Source organism: Ranitomeya variabilis, chromosome 3 (assembly GCF_051348905.1).
Source record: "Ranitomeya variabilis isolate aRanVar5 chromosome 3, aRanVar5.hap1, whole genome shotgun sequence".
In the NCBI taxonomy this organism is placed as follows: domain Eukaryota; kingdom Metazoa; phylum Chordata; class Amphibia; order Anura; family Dendrobatidae; genus Ranitomeya; species Ranitomeya variabilis.
The window spans coordinates 82,975,370-82,995,379 of record NC_135234.1 but is presented as its reverse complement, the minus strand read 5'-3'; the positions used below and the strand labels follow the sequence as shown (position 1 = coordinate 82,995,379).

General features: G+C 42.7%; 1 protein-coding gene across 5 annotated transcripts in view; it reads right to left on the bottom strand.

Annotated features, from left to right (window-relative positions):
* The window catches only part of GIT1 (GIT ArfGAP 1), a 145,041-nt gene that overhangs the window by 66,765 nt on the left and 58,266 nt on the right, over positions 1–20,010 (bottom strand). For all 5 annotated transcript variants that reach the window (XM_077294300.1, XM_077294298.1, XM_077294295.1 and 2 more), the window contains exon 2: positions 10,990–11,123. In XM_077294300.1, coding sequence (XP_077150415.1) covers positions 10,990–11,123 — 134 coding nt within the window. The remainder of the gene's footprint in view (positions 1–10,989; positions 11,124–20,010) is intronic.

Genomic DNA, 20,010 nt, shown 5'->3' with positions numbered 1-20,010 from the left:
AAATAGATAAATCTCCGGGTCCGGATGGCATACACCCACGAGTACTAAGAGAACTAAGTAATGTAATAGATAAACCATTATTTCTTATTTTTAGGGACTCTATAGCGACGGGGTCTGTTCCGCAGGACTGGCGCATAGCAAATGTGGTGCCAATATTCAAAAAGGGCTCTAAAAGTGAACCTGGAAATTATAGGCCAGTAAGTCTAACCTCTACTGTTGGTAAAATATTTGAAGGGTTTCTGAAGGATGTTATTCTGGATTATCTCAATGAGAATAACTGTTTAACTCCATATCAGCATGGGTTTATGAGAAATCGCTCATGTCAAACCAATCTAATCAGTTTTTATGAAGAGGTAAGCTATAGGCTGGACCACGGTGAGTCATTGGACGTGGTATATCTCGATTTTTCCAAAGCGTTTGATACCGTGCCGCACAAGAGGTTGGTACACAAAATGAGAATGCTTGGTCTGGGGGAAAATGTGTGTAAATGGGTTAGTAACTGGCTTAGTGATAGAAAGCAGAGGGTGGTTATAAATGGTATAGTCTCTAACTGGGTCGCTGTGACCAGTGGGGTACCGCAGGGGTCGGTATTGGGACCTGTTCTCTTCAACATATTCATTAATGATCTGGTAGAAGGTTTACACAGTAAAATATTGATATTTGCAGATGATACAAAACTATGTAAAGCAGTTAATACAAGAGAAGATAGTATTCTGCTACAGATGGATCTGGATAAGTTGGAAACTTGGGCTGAAAGGTGGCAGATGAGGTTTAACAATGATAAATGTAAGGTTATACACATGGGAAGAAGGAATCAATATCACCATTACACACTGAACGGGAAACCACTGGGTAAATCTGACAGGGAGAAGGACTTGGGGATCCTAGTTAATGATAAACTTACCTGGAGCAGCCAGTGGCAAGCAGCAGCTGCCAAGGCAAACAGGATCATGGGGTGCATTAAAAGAGGTCTGGATACACATGATGAGAGCATTATACTGCCTCTGTACAAATCCCTAGTTAGACCGCACATGGAGTACTGTGTCCAGTTTTGGGCACCGGTGCTCAGGAAGGATATAATGGAACTAGAGAGAGTACAAAGGAGGGCAACAAAGTTAATAAAGGGGATGGGAGAACTACAATACCCAGATAGATTAGCGAAATTAGGATTATTTAGTCTAGAAAAAAGACGACTGAGGGGCGATCTAATAACCATGTATAAGTATATAAGGGGACAATACAAATATCTCGCTGAGGATCTGTTTATACCAAGGAAGGTGACGGGCACAAGGGGGCATTCTTTGCGTCTGAAGGAGAGAAGGTTTTTCCACCAACATAGAAGAGGATTCTTTACTGTTAGGGCAGTGAGAATCTGGAATTGCTTGCCTGAGGAGGTGGTGATGGCGAACTCAGTCGAGGGGTTCAAGAGAGGCCTGGATGTCTTCCTGGAGCAGAACAATATTGTATCATACAATTATTAGGTTCTGTAGAAGGATGTAGATCAGGGGATTTATTATGATGGAATATAGGAATATAGGCTGAACTGGATGGACAAATGTCTTTTTTCGGCCTTACTAACTATGTTACTATGTTACTATGTTTTTTGCTCACGATGGTCCGCTTTTTCCGACCGCGCATGCGCGGCCGGAACTCCGCCCCCACTTCCCTGCACCTCACAATGGGGCAGCGGATGCGTTGGAAAAATACATCCGCTGCCCCCGTTGTGCGGCGGAGACCACGCTAGCGTCGGGAACATCGGCCCGACGCACAGCGACGGGTCTTTCCCGACGCACAGCGACGGGTCTTTCCCGACGCTAGTGTGAAAGTAGCCTTAGATGCATGGACAACTTAAAGTGTAACCGTCTCTGCTCCCATCTCCTTCTCTTTAATTCTCAATTTATGGGCAAACTCTGTCTTCAGTGAATACTGATCCTCCCATTGCGGAGATAGAGGACAGTTGGTGCTCATAAAGTTCAGGAGAACTTGCAGCGGAATGTATTTTGCACAAGTACTGTACATCCAACAGAACCTGCCCTTGCACATCTTATTATTACACGTCTTGCTTATTCTCTATGTATTGTCCACAGCTGGCTCCAGTGTCTGTCTATTATATATAAAGTCTCTGCTGGTACCGAAGCCAGAAACGACTATAAAGACACAGACATGGATGTATAAAGCAATCCACCATATGTACTGTACTACAGCCAGTACTATGCTTTTCACTAAGAATTGTGAAACTCAGCAGCTTCGGTATTCATCAGGAAAACAGTACAAGAACAGAGTCCCCACTGTCTGCGTACAGGACAGGAGCCACGATCTGCACACTCGGAAAGCTGGGACTTTGTCCAGTGGACAGAATGAGTAATGTTTTCTGCTACAATAGGAAATTGTGTATTGTCCGAGGAATGGTCAGAACATGCCCCGCAGCCTCTACACGCTGCATAATGAAATGGGGCCAGATATGAGCAGCTTTACGTAGATTTAACATCACGTTTTTTGTGCTAGGTCAGAATATTTTGTCATTTTTGAATATTTGATGGCATCTGTCAGACACGGACGTCTATTATAAAGGAATGTCACAACCTGTCATAAGTTGGGTTACAAGTTATACAGATAAAAGGCTGGGGGCACTGGATCACTGCCTGCACACTGCGCGGTGAACAGGTATCGGATGAAGAGCAGACATGGAGTGTAAATACAGAGTCATTAACAGGTAGCTTTCAATGTTGGATAACCATTTGGGCCAGCAGATGTGTCCCTGTATTCCTCCACTGGTACATAGATGTTAAATGCAGGGGCATCAGGCCTTTCACCTTGTGTCTGTCATTTACTCATTTGTCTGTCCTATAACCTTTAAGTGCGGCTTTATACAACCCCTGGAAAAAATTATGGAATCACCGGCCTTGGAGGATGTTCATTCAGTTGTTTAATTTTTTTGAAAAAAAAGCAGATCATAGACATGGCACCAAACTAAAGTCATTTCATATAGCAACTTTCTGGCTTTAAGAAACACTAAAAGAAATCAAGAACAAAAAAATGTGGTAGTCATTTTTTAACCAAAGCATAGGGGAAAAATTATGGAATCACTCAATTCTGAGGAAAAAATTATGAAATCATGAAAAACAAAAAAAACACTCCAAAACATCACTAGTATTTTTTGGAGCTTGTCATGCCGCTTTGGAGCCTTCTCATGGACCATTTTCTTCAACACTGAATATGACTTTCATCCAGTCATCCAAAGTCCATGATTGCTTTTCCTTAGCCCCATTGTAACCTTGTTTTTTTCTGTTTAGGTGTTAATGATGGCTTTTGTTTAGCTTTTCTGTATGTAAATCCCATTTCCTTTAGGTGGTTTCTTACAGTTCGGTCCCAGATGTTGACTCCAGTTTCCATTCATTCGTTCCTCATTTGTTTTGTTGTGCATTTCCTGTTTTGGAGACATATTGCATTAAGTTTCCGGTCTTGACGCTTTGATGTCTTCCTTGGTCTACCAGTATGTTTGCCTTTAACAACCTTCCCATGTTGTTTGTATTTGGTCCAGATTTTAGACAGAGCTGACTGTGAACAACGAACATCTTGTGCAACATTACGTGACGATTTACCCTCTTTTAAGGGTGCGTTGTCCACAGTCCATAATGACGGCGCTTTGGACAGAGCGGAAAATCCGCTCCGCCCAAAGCACCGACCCCTTTTGTACATGCAGTGATTCCGGATTTGTTCAGTGAACACATACGGAATCGCCGCACCCTATACATAGGACCCTGTTATTTACCTTGCGGTGACGGAGCGTCGCCGCAAGGTAAACAGACATGCTGCGTTCTAAAAAGACGCGCCACATGTCCATAAACGCAGGGCCGCCGGATGTGTGTTCGCACGCATAGTGGAGACGGGATTTCATAAAATCTCCTCCACTACGCTGTAACATCTGGACGCTGCGGATTGAACGCTGCAGCTGTACGCAGCGTTCAATCCGCAGCTAATCCGGATGTAATCCGGCACATGGAAACATACCCTATGAGTTTGATAATCCTCTCCTTTGTTTCAATTGGCATCTCTCGTGTTGGAGCCATGATTCATCTCAGTCCACTTGGTGCAACAGCTCTCCAAGGTGGGATCACTCCTTTTTAGATGCAGACTAACGAGCAGATCTAATTTGATGCAGGTGTTATTTTTGGGTATGAAAATTTACAGGTTGATTCCATAATTTTTTCCTCAGAATTGAGTGATTCCATAATTTTTCTCCTATGCTTGGTTAAAAAAAGTAACCATTACTGACTACCACATTTTTTGTTCTTGATTTCTTTTAGTGTTTCTTAAAGCCAGAAAGTTGCCATTTGAAATGACTTTAGTTTTGTGCCATGTCTGTGATCTGCTTTTTTTCTACTAAATTAAACAACTGAATGAACATCCTCCAAGGCCGGTGATTCCATAGTTTTTGTCAGGGGTTGTATACTTTCCTCCTGCTGGTAGGTGCTGCTTAGACTGGACAAGGTAAAAACAGTATTTTAATTATAATTGTAGTTTTGTAGAATCCATCGTTGTATCCATGATCGGAAAGCTTATTTTAATCTGTGAGGGAAGTTGAAAAAGTTTTAGTGGCTGGCAACCCACAGGAGCGCAATACATCCCCGAATTGTGTACCCTATATATCATATTCACGTGCGGTATATATAGAATTCTTGAAGGATGCCGGTAAGGTGACGCCATATTGTTTCTCTATAGGAGGTTTATGGGGAAAATATGACTCGCAGCAGAAATGAGGCCTAAAGCTGGATTAGAATCAAAACCAATCAGCTGTAACCTCTTACCTCAGTGGTTGGAGGAGCGAGGGGTCTGGTGGGACCCTTTTTAACATGTCATCTAATGAATATTCGTGACATACGCCAGGAGAAGCAACGTGCATTACAGACCTGTCCATATTTCCTGTGGCGCTGTCCTCCACCAAGGCGCTCATGGATCCAATTGGTAAGATGTATCTGTATTTTATTTTATACAGTTTTTGTCTTTTTATTTCTCTTATAACCTTTTTAAACTTTTTTTTTTTTTAACCCCTTCCCGACCGTTGACGCCACGTAGGCGTCATGAAAACCCGTGCCAATCCGACCCATGACGCCTATGTGGCGTCATGGAATGATCGCGTCCCTGCAGATCGGGTGAAAGGGTTAACTCCAATTTCACCCGATCTGCAGAGACAGGGGGAGTGGTACTTCAGCCCAGGGGGGGTGGCTTCACCCCCCCCTTGGCTACGATCGCTCTGATTGGCAGTTTCACTTTCAACAGCCAATCAGAGCGATTTGTAATATTTCACCTAAAAAACTGGTGAAATATTACAATCCAGCCATGGCCGATGCTGCAATATCATCGGCCATGGCTGGAAAACCTGATCTGCCCCCTCCCCCCACACCCACCGATCGCCCCCCCAGTCCTCCGTTATGGGGTCCGGTCCCCTCCGTCCGCCTGCCCGCCCGCTCCCCCGTCCTCCTGTCCGCTCCCTCCTTGCTCGGATCCACCCCCCCTGTGCTCCGATCACCCCCCCGTGCTCCGATCCACCCCCCCACCACCCCTTCATACTTACCGATCCTCCCGGTCTCCTCGCTGGGCGCCGCCATCTTCCAAAATGGCGGGCGCATGCTCAGTGCGCCCGCCGAATCTGCCGGCCGGCAGATTCATTACAAGTACATTTTGATCACAGTGATAAAACCTCACAGTGATCAAAATAAAAAAAATAGTAAATGACCCCCCCCCCCTTTTATCACCCCCATAGGTAGGGACAATAATAAAAAAAAGAAAATATTTTTTTTTTCTTTTCCACTAGGGTTAGGGTTAGAACTAGGGTTAGAACTAGGGTTAGAACTAGGGTTAGAACTAGGGTTAGAACTAGGGTTAGAACTAGGGTTAGAACTAGGGTTAGAACTAGGGTTAGGGCATGTGCACACAGTGCGGATTTGGCTGCGGATCCGCAGTGGATTGGCCGCGGATCCGCAGCGGATTGGCCGTGGATCCGCAGCGGATTGGCTGCTGCGAATTCGCAGCAGTTTTCCATCAGGTTTACAGTACCATGTACACCTATGGAAAACCAAATCCGCTGTGCCCATGGTGCGGAAAATTCCGTGCGGAAACGCTGCGTTGTATTTTCCGCAGCATGTCAATTCTTTGTGTGGTTTCCGCAGCGTTTTACACCGGTTCCTCAATAGGAATCCGCAGGTGAAATTCGCACAAAAAAACACTGGAAATCCGCTGTAAATCTGCAGGTAAAACGCAGTGCCTTTTACCTGCAGATTTTTCAAAAATCGTGCGGAAAAATCTCACACGAATCCGCAACGTGGGCACATAGCCTTAGGGTTAGGGTTGGAATTAGAGTTAGGGTTGGAATTAGGGCTAGGGTTGGAATTAGGGTTAAGATTAGGCTTGTGGTTAGGGTTACGGATAGGGTTAGGAGTGTGTTGGGGTTATAGTTGTGGTTAGGGTTGGGATTAGGGTTAGGGTTGGGATTAGGGTTAGGGATTAGGGTTACGGGTGTGTTGGGGTTAGGGTTGTGATTAGGGCTACAGTTTGGATTAGGGTTAGGGGTGTGTTGGGGTTAGTGCTGAAGTTAGAATTGAGGGGTTTCCACTGTTTGGGCACATCAGGGGTCTCCAAACGCACATGGCACCGCCATTGATTCCAGCCAATCTTGCTTTCAAAAAGTCAAATGGTGCTCCCTCCCTTCCAAGCCCCGACGTGCGCCCAAACAGTGGTTTACCCCCACATATGGGGTACCAGCGTACTCAGGACAAACTGAGCAACAACTGTTGGGGTCCAATTTCTCCTATTACCCTTGCAAAAATAAAAAATTACTTGCTAAAACATAATTTTTGAGGAAAGAACAATTATTTTTTATTTTCACGGCTCTGCGTTATAAACTTCTGAGAAGCACTTGGGGGTTCAAAGTGCTCACCACACATCTAGATAAGTTCCTTGGGGGGTCTAGTTTCCAAAATGGGGTCACTTATGGGGTGTTTCTACTGTTTAGGCACATCAGGGGCTCTGCAAATGCAACGTGATGCCCGCGGACCATTCCATCAAAGTCTGCATTTCAAATGTCACTACTTCCCTTCCGAGCCCTGACGTGCGCCCAAACAGTGGTTTACCCCCACATATGGGGTACCAGCGTACTCACAACAAACTGGGCAACAAATATTGGGGTTTAATTTCTCCTGCTACCCTTGTGAAAATAAAAAATTGCTTGCTAAAACATCTTTTTTGAGAACAGAAAAATTATTTTTTATTTTCACGGCTCTGCGTTGTAAACTTCTGTGAAGCACTTGGGGGTTGAACGTGCTCACCACACATCTAGATAAGTTCTTTGGGGGGTCTAGTTTCCAAAATGGGGTCATTTATGGGGTGTTGCTACTGTTTAGGCACATCAGGGGCTCTGCAAATGCAACGTGACGCCCGCAGACCATTCCATCAAAGTCTGCATTTCAAAACGTCACTACTTCCCTTCCAAACCCCGACGTGTGCCAAAACAGTGGATTACCCCCACATATGGGGTATCAGCGTACTCAGGAATAACTGGACAACAACTTTTGGGGTCCAATTTCTCCTGATACCCTTGGGAAAATAAAAAATTGTGGGCTAAAAAATCATTTTTGAGAAAAGAAAAATTATTTTTTATTTTCATGGCTCTGCGTTATAAACTTCTGTGAAGCACCTGGGGGTTTTAAGTGCTCACTATGCATCGAGATAAGTTCCTTGGGGGGGGTCTAGTTTCCAAAATGGGGTCACTTGTAGGGGAGCTCCAATGTTTAGGCACACAGGGGCTCTCCAAACGCGACATGGTGTCCGCTAACGATTGGAGCTAATTTTCCATTCAAAAAGTCAAATGGCGCGCCTTCCCTTCCGAGCCTTGCCGTGCACCCAAACAGTGGTTTACCCCCACATGTGAGGTATCGGCGTACTTAGGAGAAACTGTCCAACAAATTTTAGGATCCATTTTATCCTGTTGCCCATGTGAAAATGAAAAAATTGAGGCTAAAATAATTTTTTGGCGAAAAAAAAGTACTTTTTCATTTTTACGGATTAATTTGTGAAGCACCTGGGGATTTAAAGTGCTCATTATGCTTCTAGATAAGTTCCTTGGGGGGTCTAGTTTCCAAAATGGGGTCACTTGTGGGGGTGCTCCAATGTTTAGGCACACGGGGGCTCTCCAAACGCGACATGGTGTCCGCTAAAGATTGGAGCCAATTTTTCATTCAAAAAGTCAAATGGCGCTCCTTTCCTTCCGAGCCCTGCCGTACGCCCAAACAGTGGTTTACCCCCACATATGAGGTAATCAGCGTACTCAGGACAAATTGGACAACAACGTTCTTGGTCCAGTTTCTCCTTTTACCCTTGGGAAAATAAAAAAATTGTTGCGAAAAGATCATTTTTGTGACTAAAAAGTTAAATGTTCATTTTTTACTTCCATGTTGCTTCTGCTGCTGTGAAACACCTGAAGGGTTAATAAACTTCTTGAATGTGGTTTTGAGCACCATGAGGAGTGCAGTTTTTAGAATGGTGTCACTTTTGGGTATTTTCAGCCATATAGAACCCTCAAACTGACTTCAAATGTGAGGTGGTCCCTAAAAAAAATGGTTTTGTAAATTTTGTTGTAAAAATGAAAAATCACTGGTCAAATTTTAACCCTTATAACTTCCTAGCAAAAAAAAAAATTTGTTTCCAAAATTATGCTGATGTAAAGTAGACATGTGGGAAATGTTATTTATTAACTATTTTGTGTCACATAACTCTCTGGTTTAACAGAATAACAATTCAAAATGTGAAAATTGCAAAATTTTCAAAATTTTCGCCAAATTTCCGTTTTTTTTCACAAATAAACTCAGAAATTATTGACCTAAATTTACCACTAACATGAAGCCCAATATGTCACGAAAAAACAATCTCAGAATCGCTAGGATCCGTTGAAGCGTTCCTGAGTTATTACCTCAAAGGGACACTGGTCAGAATTGCAAAAAAGGCAAGGTCATTAAGGCCAAAATAGGCTGGGTCATGAAGGGGTTAAGCACGGTATTCTATTTATATATTAAATAAAAAATGTAATAAGTTTGTCCCTCGTTGCTCTAATTTGCCCACAATCTGGAGAAAAGAAAATCATTTGGTGGTGTCACGTTGTAGCAAAAGTGCAAGTAGTGAACCATTCAGGAACATGGGGAAGCTGGATGTGCATGTGCAGGACCGCCATCAGGCCATTACTGCTTTGACTGGCGTATGGGGCCCGATGACCAGAGGGGGCCCGCATCTTCTGGTCATTGGGCCCCAGCAGCAGGCTTCTGTCGGTGCAGAAACTGAACCTGCGTCCGAGACAGTGCTGGATGAAGATGAAAAGCAAAGATGAAGGACTTCACCTAGAGATGTCACTAGTGAGTCAGAGTGTTACCTGTACACTTACACTATATATTGTATACTATATACAGCGGTCCTGTGTAGAATGTCACCAGTGATCTCTGTATTACCTTTACACTGACACTATATACAGAACTCCTGTGTATAATGTCATTGATCACAGTATAACCTGTACAATATATACAGTTCTCGTGTGTATAATGTCACTGTTGATCACTGTATTACCTGTACACTGATACTGTATACAGAGCTCCTGTGTATAATGTCACTTGGATCACTGTATTACCTGTACACTGACACTATATACAGAGCTCCTGTATATAATGTAACCAGTAATCACTGTATTACCTGTACACAGACACTGCATACTAAGTACAGATTTTTTTAAATTAATGATCAGTATTTTAGTATTCAGTCACTATGTGGTGGTAATATGTTGTCTGGCCATGGTGTGGCGGTATTTGTTCCTTGTATGTGGTATTAACCATGTGGTGACAAAATGTGGTCCGGACGTGGTGCGGTGATATTTGTCCCTTGTATGTGATATTATTCGGTCACTGTGGTGGTAATATGTGATCTGGATATGTTGTGGTGGTATTTCTTTCTTGTATGTGGTATTATAGGTCTCTATGTGGTGGTAATATGGTGTCTGGTCATGGTGCAGTGATATTTGTCCCTTGCATATGATATTACTGGTTATTTTAAAAATTGAAAATTAAATAAAAATATACCCAAGTTGTATTGGACATTTTAATGATTAATAGGATAGAGTAGAGCTCGGCCAAAAGAGTCTACCTTGTTGTGGTGGCGGCTTAAAAAACCTTTTGGCCAAAACAAAAGCTGCTGGCTATATGTGTGATCTGGCCATGGGAACTGTTAATGTGTGATTGGTGAGAAGTGAGGTTTTCCAAGAGAGCGCGGTGGGGCTGTGGACAGTTCGAGGGGTGGAGGCGAGGCTGGGGTGGAGCCTGGGCGGAGTCTCAGGGGGGACCTGAAAATTTTGCCAGTATGGGGCCCCAAAATTCCTAGTGGCAGCCCTGTGCATGTGTACAAGTGTATTGTTGCCCAATAAAGGTGTCTGCTGACCTCGTAAAATGATGAGTGGTGGCAGCATAAAGTGTGGCGTGAATGTGGGGAACATCTGTAAGGTGCGCTCAGATCATTGGTGGCCTATTGCGATAGGAGAGTGGATAAGCGAGTTGGAAGCGAAGCCCCCTTTACATTCGCATCAATTCAAGATCACATAAAAAGTAAAAAAAATATAAAATAAAATAAACAGTACAGTATGGGCCTATAGAATATTAATATTATAAAATTATGGAAATATGGATGATTTGCTAAAATTACAGACATTCAAATTAAAGATACTTTGTTAAGATTGATGTCAAATTTAAAAAGATAAAACCCTTTTATTTTGGAAATCAACGGTGGTATGAGATCAGAGACTACGAATGTGACCTTGGACATCCGTGTATGACACATTCGAAGATGGATACCTCCATTAAGAAGTATGGCTGGAAAGGTACAATTGGTCTTTACCACTACAGTGGCTTTATCAATCATTTCCTTATAACATCTTGATAAAAGGTTCGTCCAGAGGCTGACCTGTAAGAGCGACGATGGCCACGCACTGTGTCGAAGATGCTTGACAATTGAGATGTGTCTCCCGAGACTGCGGTGCACGCTACAGCATTCATCACAGATCAGCACTCCCCGGTTTATGGAGGCCCAACCAGGATCTGTAAATTAAAATCACAAAATAAGTAAAAAAAAATTAAAAAATAGTGTTTCAAACTGGAAAATGGCACAAAAAAAAAATTATATAGAACACAAGTAATAAGCAAAATTACATCAGTGTAGTGCAATGGCGGCCACGTACAGCACCAAGATACAGAATATAAAGCTTAGAAATCCTAGAAATCTGCCAGATTTCACAATACAAACTTAATGCATTATTCAATAGATCACTTAGACCTAATAATGATGCTGCATATACTTTGATCATCCATATGAGAATGGCTGTGAAATCTTTTTTTAAAGTTTAACTTAATCTCTGCTGACCTAGTCTGACTGACAGCTCCTCAGTGTCCCTCCTCCCTGCTGCTACTGAGATCTAAGTACAAGCTGCAGAGATCTTTCAGGTTGACTGGTTGGACTCATGAGTTATTTCATTATATAGCTGGACCCATAAACTCTCTCAGTATTTAACTAGATTGACTTTTTATACCAGGATTATAAAACTATTCTGATATGGATTCTCAACGTAAGTACAACAGTCTCAGCAGTTCTAAGTGATCTATGTAATAATGTATGAAGTTTGTATTGTGAAATCTAGAAAATTCACCACTTGATTATTTTTAAAGTTCTGTGCATCATCAGAAAATATTGAATAGAACTTACATTTCCGACACATTAATATGCCACAAACATGGAGATAAATACTAGGGTAGAGACTTGGCAACTGCCCAACGACCCCTGTCTAGGAGTCTATGTCATCAGTTATTATTATGGACAATGGAAAAGGATATGAAAAATTAAAACGCAGCCCTATAGTAAATTACTATGGAGAACCATGGCTACCGCTTCTCTGCCCACAATCCCTCCTCTGTAGCATTATTTCTGTGCTATGACATCATTGCACTATCCCAGTACTAGGGTATCAGAAATATCATGTGTGATGTCACGGTATATATATATATATTATACACACACATATACATACACACACACACGGTGACCTTTTTTGTTTGTTTCACATTATTCCTGGCCTATAATATCAGGGGTCACAATATCTCTGAATGGTGACATCACCATTTTTATTATTCCTGTGCTGTAATGCTTCGGAGTAGGTTATAATCTATGTACTGTGAAATCACTGATGCTCCAAAAATTATACAAAATTTTCAATACATTTTGCAAAAAAGCTTTACAGCCAAAAATACACGCGTTTATAATAATTATACATATCCTTTAAAGAAACATAATTAACACACTTGTTAGCAAAGAGTTCATCCAGGACTTTTTTTTTTTTTTTGCTCCTATGAGCATAAAAACGAACCATCTGTTCAATGTCAACAGAGCAGCTCTTCCTCTACTGTGCGGCTCTTTTAATGGGGTGTGACTGCTGACATCATGCTAATTGACGGACGGCTCCCCACAATTAGGTAGCGGGGAGTCGGCTGCAAATCAGCATGACGTCAGCAGTCACACCCCGTCAACAGAGCAGAAGAGAAGCCGCTGTTCTGTCGATGAAACGTCACTGGACGCTGCTGAATGGCCGGTCTATGACAGCTCTGTGCCGGCACAGATAGCCACTGGCACAACCGACAGGTTGGTAGCAACTACATGGCTGTTTTGTTGGGTTTTTTTTTTACTACATGCCTGAAAACTAAGTCCTGGGTACACCCTTTAAAATCAGTGTCCCCTCCTATTCCTGCACTTTGTATTTTTTCATATACTTCTAATAACAAGTTTCAAAGCATCTAGCAATGACAAAAGTGAGAACGCTACACACAAAATTTAGGCGCACACATCCAGAAACCAATAAAATAAAATGTATATTTAATTGTATCTCACAAAAAGTTAACTAAACTAAAGTGATCGAAAGCTGTGCAGAACAGACAGGAGAAATGTCAGAATGGTGCTTTCCTAGTGTTGCCGTCACTCTATTCCTTAGCAATCGGCCAAGTTCTATGCCGAGACGTCTCACCGTAAACAGAACAAAGGTTGGATACAGACGGAAATCTTTCATACAACTAAAATAATCTAATATAACCCCACATCAAAGAGAATTTCAGGGTGGGGAACAGAGCTGCTGGCTCAAACCAAAGCTCAGACTCCTGCAGATCCAACATTCGTTTTATAGGAGACTCAACCTTTGGGCGCCAGAAGATAAATAAAAAAGATAGACATCAGTGAGCAGAGCAGCGATCACGATTACAAATGTCAGTATATTAATAAAACGGGTCGTTGCTTCTGTTTGTTCCTGAACTAAACACATCAGAGCTGGAGAAATCCATGCAGGAAACCGCATTTATCTCAGAGCCGCTAACACATCCCCTCATAAAACAGAAGAAGGGCTCAATAAATGATAAACAACCTATGACATTTTAACATATGAACCATACGGAAGATGCACAGCCATTCCCAAGGTTAGCAATAGGCAACATGGAAGCCTATAATAGCAACCTGCTAACAGGAATACCTCAACCGCCACTTCACTTTTATGCCTAAAAGGAAATCTGTCAGCAGTTTTTCGCCTCCCAAGCCGTCTAGAGGCGCATGTAGCTCTTGCAAAGACAAGTCCAACCATATCTTTAGTCAGAAAGTCCGTTCCTCCATTATCGAGAAATTGCTATTTGAATCAATATGAAAAGGGAGGCTTACGTGCTTTTGAAGAATGGAAGCACTTCCCAAGCCTCTGTCTTTCCCACTCTAATCCTCAGCCAGTGCCGCCTTCTCCTGTTTGACCAACAGCATTTTTGCTTGAAGTTGCATAACCACAAAGCCATCAGTTAGGCAGAAAAAGGCAGCGCCGGTCGGGGAATAGAGCTGGAGAGACAGAAGCTTAGGAAGGGTTTGCCGGGCAGAGAATAGAGCTGGAGTGACAGAGGCTAGGGAAGGGTTTGACAGGCGGAGAATAGAGCTGGAGAGACAGAAGCTTAGGAAGGGTTTGACGGGCGGGGAATAGAGCTGGAGAGACAGAAGCTTAGGAAGGGTTTGCCGGGCAGGGAATAGAGCTGGAAAGACTGAGGCTAGGGAAGGGTTTGACGTGTGGGGAATAGAGCTGGAGAGACAGAAGCTTAGGAAGGGCTTGCTGGGCGGGAGATAGAACTGGAGACACTAAGGGTTTCCATGCTCTGACAGCACTTCAGCCTCATTGGATATTGATTCAACCACAATTTTCTCGTTAACCAAGGAACCGACTGCTTAGCAAAAGATGTAGATGGATGTGTCTTTGCACAAGCAAGATGCCCATCCATAATTAATTACATCCGTAAGTACTACTGAAATGAATATAAAGAAAAAGAGAAGGAGGTGTGGGGGTAGGGACCACTATACACTTAAAATGTTAGTGGGGTCTGTGTCACCAGGTGTCCCACATGCTATCTACTATGGAGGACCCGGTCAGGATTACTATCCAATGTAGACATAACAGTAATCGCATTCAATTTACGCCGAAAAAAAATTTGTTATCGGCAGCAACATGATACTGTATGAGGACAGAATAGTTTCAAGCAATCGCTTCATCCATATCATGGTGTATCAGCAGGCCAATAATCCAGGGCCGATGAAATTGTACATAGTCGATCATCTAAATACAGACTTCACTGACTTAGGTGTTTGACTTCCACCATGACTGACTCCCACATACACAGGAAGGCTTATGTGTACAGATCTTTAATTAGAAGAGTAAAGTTGGCCCAATAACAAAAATGATTAGATGCAACACTGCCAACACCTTGAGTTGGCCAAACATATTCAATGATTGTCAGCTGAACAATAGTTCGGCCAACAGCTAACTCTCTGGATTCAGGAATGCCGTACCCAGGAACTCCCGGCTGAGCACTCCTGTGTTTTCTAGGCTCAGGCTTTTTTCAAAACCAAGCAAAAGGATCAGCCGTTGTACCACGAGAACGGATTCTTCTATCCCCGGACATAATCTTCCGGCGGACAGTCGGGCATTAAAATAACGCATTCCTGTGCACCATTCCGAGGTCTTGGTGCAACTCCCCACTGTATTGCTAAATGGCTAAAAATTCCAAATATCCAAGTCATCGGACGTTATTCTACAAAAAGATTTCTTTATTAGTCACAGAATATACAAAAGATAAAAATTAGTTCAGATGTAAAGGCCACATAGGGCCTTTTTCAAGTCACATGCAGAACGTCAAGTGACTTGGAAATTTGGAATTTTGGGAGGACAGTTGGATGGCCCCAATACACATTAGATGGTAGGCCAATCTTGTGGGGAAAGTTGGGCAAACCTGCTGATTATCTCAAGTGCATTGGGGGCCTTTAATCATTACATGGACAGCCAGTCTTACCAAAATACAGTTATATGAAAAAGTTTGGGCACACCTATTAATCTTAAGCTTAATGTTTTATAAAAATTGTTTTTTTTTGCAACAGCTATTTTTGTTTCATATATCTAATAACTGTTGGACACAGTAATGTTTCTGCCTTGAAATGAGGTTTATTGTACTAACAGAAAATATGCAATCTGCATTCAAACAAAATTTGACAGGTGCATAAGTATGGGCACCCTTATCATTTTCTTGTTTTAAATACTCCTACCTACTTTTTACTGACTTACTAAAGCACTTTTTTGGGTTTTGTAACCTCATTGAGCTTTGAACTTCATAGCCAGGTGTATGCAATCATGAGAAAAGCTACTTAAAGTGGCCACTTGCAAGTTTTTCTCCTGTTTGAATCTCCTCTGAAGAGTGGCATCATGGGCTCCTCAAAACAACTGTCAAATGATCTGAAAACAAAGATTATTCAACATAGTTGTTCAGGGAAAGGATACAAAAACCTGTCTCAGAGATTTAACCTGTCAATTTCCACTGTGAGGAACATAGTAAGAAAATGGAAGAACACAGGTACAGTTCTTGTTAAGGCCAGAAGTGGCTGGCCAAGAAAAACATCAGAAAGGCAGAGAAGAATGGTAAGATCAGTCAAGGACAATCCTCAGACCACCTCCAGAGAGCTGCAGCATCAACTTGCTGCAGATGGTGTCGCTGTGCATTGGTCAACTATACAACGCACTGTTTTTTTGCCGCCATGCATAACGCCTTTTTTATGACCGAACAACTCAATCTTGGTTTCATCAGTCCACAGGACCTTCTTCCAAAAAGAAATTGGCTTCTCCAAATGTGCTTTTGCATACCTCAGCCGACTCTGTTTGTGGCGTGCTTGCAGAAACGGCTTCTTTCGCATCACTCTCCCATACAGCTTCTCCTTGTGCAAAGTGCGTTGTATAGTTGACCGATGCACAGTGACACCATCTGCAGCAAGTTGATGCTGCAGCTCTCTGGAGGTGGTCTGAGGATTGTCCTTGACTGATCTCACCATTCTTCTTCTCTGCCTTTCTGATGTTTTTCTTGGCCTGCCACTTCTGACCTTAACAAGAACTGTACCTGTGTTCTTCCATTTCCTTACTATGTTCCTCACAGTGGAAATTGACAGGTTAAATCTCTTAGACAGCTTTTTGTATCCTTCCCCTGAACAACTATGTTGAATAATCTTTGTTTTCAGATCATTTGACAGTTGTTTTGAGGAGCCCATGATGCCACTCTTCAGAGGAGGTTCAAACAGGAGAACAACTTGCAAGTGGCCACTTTAAGTAGCTTTTCTCATGATTGCATACACCTGGCTATGAAGTTCAAAGCTCAATGAGGATACAAAACCAAAAAAAGTGCTTTAGTAAGTCAGTAAAAAGTAGGTAGGAGTATTTAAAACAAGAAAATGATAAGGGTGCCCATACTTATGCACCTGTCAAATTTTGTTTGAATGCAGATTGCACACTTTCTGTTAGTACAATAAACCTCATTTCAAGGCAGAAATATTACTGTGTCCAACAGTTATTAGATATATGAAACTGAAATAGCTGTTGCAAAAAATAAAATTTTTATAAAACATTAAGCTTAAGATTAATAGGGGTGCCCAAACTTTTTCATATAACTGTAGATGGTAGGTGGGTTTAGAAAACTTTAAAACTTTTATCAAAGTTGAACTTTGAAGATCATTGAGTAGAACACAGATACTGCTGACTACTTGGTGCCAGACAAGATCATAGACGGACTTGAATATTAAAGGGGTTATCTTGGACCTTTGTATTTCTTTTTCTTATGGGGCCAAGATCAGCTGGGCGCCGATGTCTACCATGTCAGAGCGATCACGGACCGCTTCTGCTGCTTTATTTGATCTTACATCAACATAGCTTTTTCTCTTTCGCTGTGCTCTGTTGAAGGGGCGACACTGCCAACACCATGCTGAGTGACACCAGCTCTCCGCAGGCTAGGCACCGGGAAGTCGGCTGTCAATCAGCATGACGCTGGCAGTGACACCCTGTCAACATAGCAGAACGGAAGAGCGGAAGCTGCTCCGTCTATGTGATGTCAATGGAATCCACATTTGTGATTCTCAGTGAATTCAAGATTTTTTTTATTTATTTTTTGAATTGTAGAGGTTTTGAAAAAAAAATTTAAAATCCGGTCATTTTCTTTTAAGTAAATCCATTTGAAATCTGCTCCAAACTAAATGTCAGATAAAAGGGTTGCAAATAATAAAAAAAAAAACCTCCCAAAAAGTTTTTCCTGAAGAAGATTTCCACAAAAAAGGCCATAACATTTTAGAACGCCTAAAAAATTGTTAACATACCTTTAGGGTATGTGCACATGTTCGTGTATTTGCTTGCAGAAATTTCTGCAAGATTTCTGCATCTCTCGGCAGCAGAAAAAACTACAGAAAATTCTGCTGCCTTTTTGGTGCGTTTTTTTCCTATGCATTCAATGGGTCAAAAACGCACAAAGAATTGACATGCTGCACATTTATACGCACCGCATATCCTGACAGGAAAAATACAGATCATGTGCACAACACTTCAGGATTCTCATTGACTTCGCTGGCATAAGGATTTCCTAACATTTTTTAGCCAATTACAAGTGGAAAAAAAAAAAAAAAACACAGAAAAAACACACCGTGTGCACACAGCTTTAGGGTGAATTCACAGGCAGGTAATGTTACAGAAATTTCAGCCACCGTCTTCATCAGAAAAAAACTTGGATTCCGATAAATTGAACAGATTTTCAGTCACGATCGTTGATATGTGCGAGTTGGGTCCATAAGTCTGACAAATCCAGACACGTTTCCGAGTTGGTGAGGAAGTCATAAATGAAGCTCCACTTGGGAACATGTGTTTTTCTCATTCCCGAGTTTTCGACTCTCAAGACATACATGAAACGACCTTCGTGTGTCTGTGGGCTTATGAGAATCCGGCTGTGTGAGCGTCTCTCGCAGGACAAGTCATGCATTCACTACAGGTACATAAACTTGCTTCAGGTGAAGAAAACGCATGAAGTTGTCTTCAGCTGCTGCTCATATACATGAACGGCTGCAACACCGAGTGACACATTCACAAATAATGGAGTCATTTCTTGGTAACCCCGGGGTGACCTGCCCTTCCCACCTACTTAATCAAGTCCCAGCAAGAGAAGAAAAAAAATAGAAAACTCCTACTACAGAGATAATGGAGGCTTTATACAAGAGCACATATCTCAATCTGCTGGAATCATCTGCGAGATCTCTATTCTCTCCATCACATCTTCAGAGTTTATCGATGCCGATAACTCAGGCCCTCTAAACTGCTGCAGAACTACAAGTCTCACGAAGACCGGTAACAATCACTGATTATGTACACTATGGACGGGTGCCTTGATCAATGGTCATGTACCAGTATGGGCGCTCTCATCACTGGTCATGTACCACTATGGGCATTCTCATCACTGGTCATGTACCACTATGGGCACCCTCATCACTGGTCATGTACCACTATGGGCGTTCTCATCACTGGTCATGTACCACTATGGGCATTCTCATCACTGGTCATGTACCACTATGGGCATTCTCATCACTGGTCATGTACCACTATGGGCACCCTCATCACTGGTCATGTACCACTATGGGCGTTCTCATCACTGGTCATGTACCACTATGGGCGTTCTCATCACTGGTCATGTACCACTATGGGCATTCTCATCACTGGTCATGTACCACTATGGGCATTCTCATCACTGGTCATGTACCACTATGGGCGTTCTCATCACTGGTCATGTACCACTATGGGCGTTCTCATCACTGGTCATGTACCACTATGGGCGTTCTCATCACTGGTCATGTACCACTATGGGCATTCTCATCACTGGTCATGTACCACTATGGGCATTCTCATCACTGGTCATGTACCACTATGGGCGTTCTCATCACTGGTCATGTACCACTATGGGCGTTCTCATCACTGGTCATGTACCACTATGGGCATTCTCATCACTGGTCATGTACCACTATGGGCACCCTCATCACTGGTCATGTACCACTATGGGCGTTCTCATCACTGGTCATGTACCACTATGGGCATTCTCATCACTGGTCATGTACCACTATGGGCATTCTCATCACTGGTCATGTACCACTATGGGCGTTCTCATCACTGGTCATGTACCACTATGGGCGTTCTCATCACTGGTCATGTACCACTATGGGCGTTCTCATCACTGGTCATGTACCACTATGGGCATTCTCATCACTGGTCATGTACCACTATGGGCATTCTCATCACTGGTCATGTACCACTATGGGCGTTCTCATCACTGGTCATGTACCACTATGGGCATTCTCATCACTGGTCATGTACCACTATGGGCATTCTCATCACTGGTCATGTACCACTATGGGCGTTCTCATCACTGGTCATGTACCACTATGGGCATTCTCATCACTGGTCATGTACCACTATGGGCATTCTCATCACTGGTCATGTACCACTATGGGCGTTCTCATCACTGGTCATGTACCACTATGGGCGTTCTCATCACTGGTCATGTACCACTATGGGCATTCTCATCA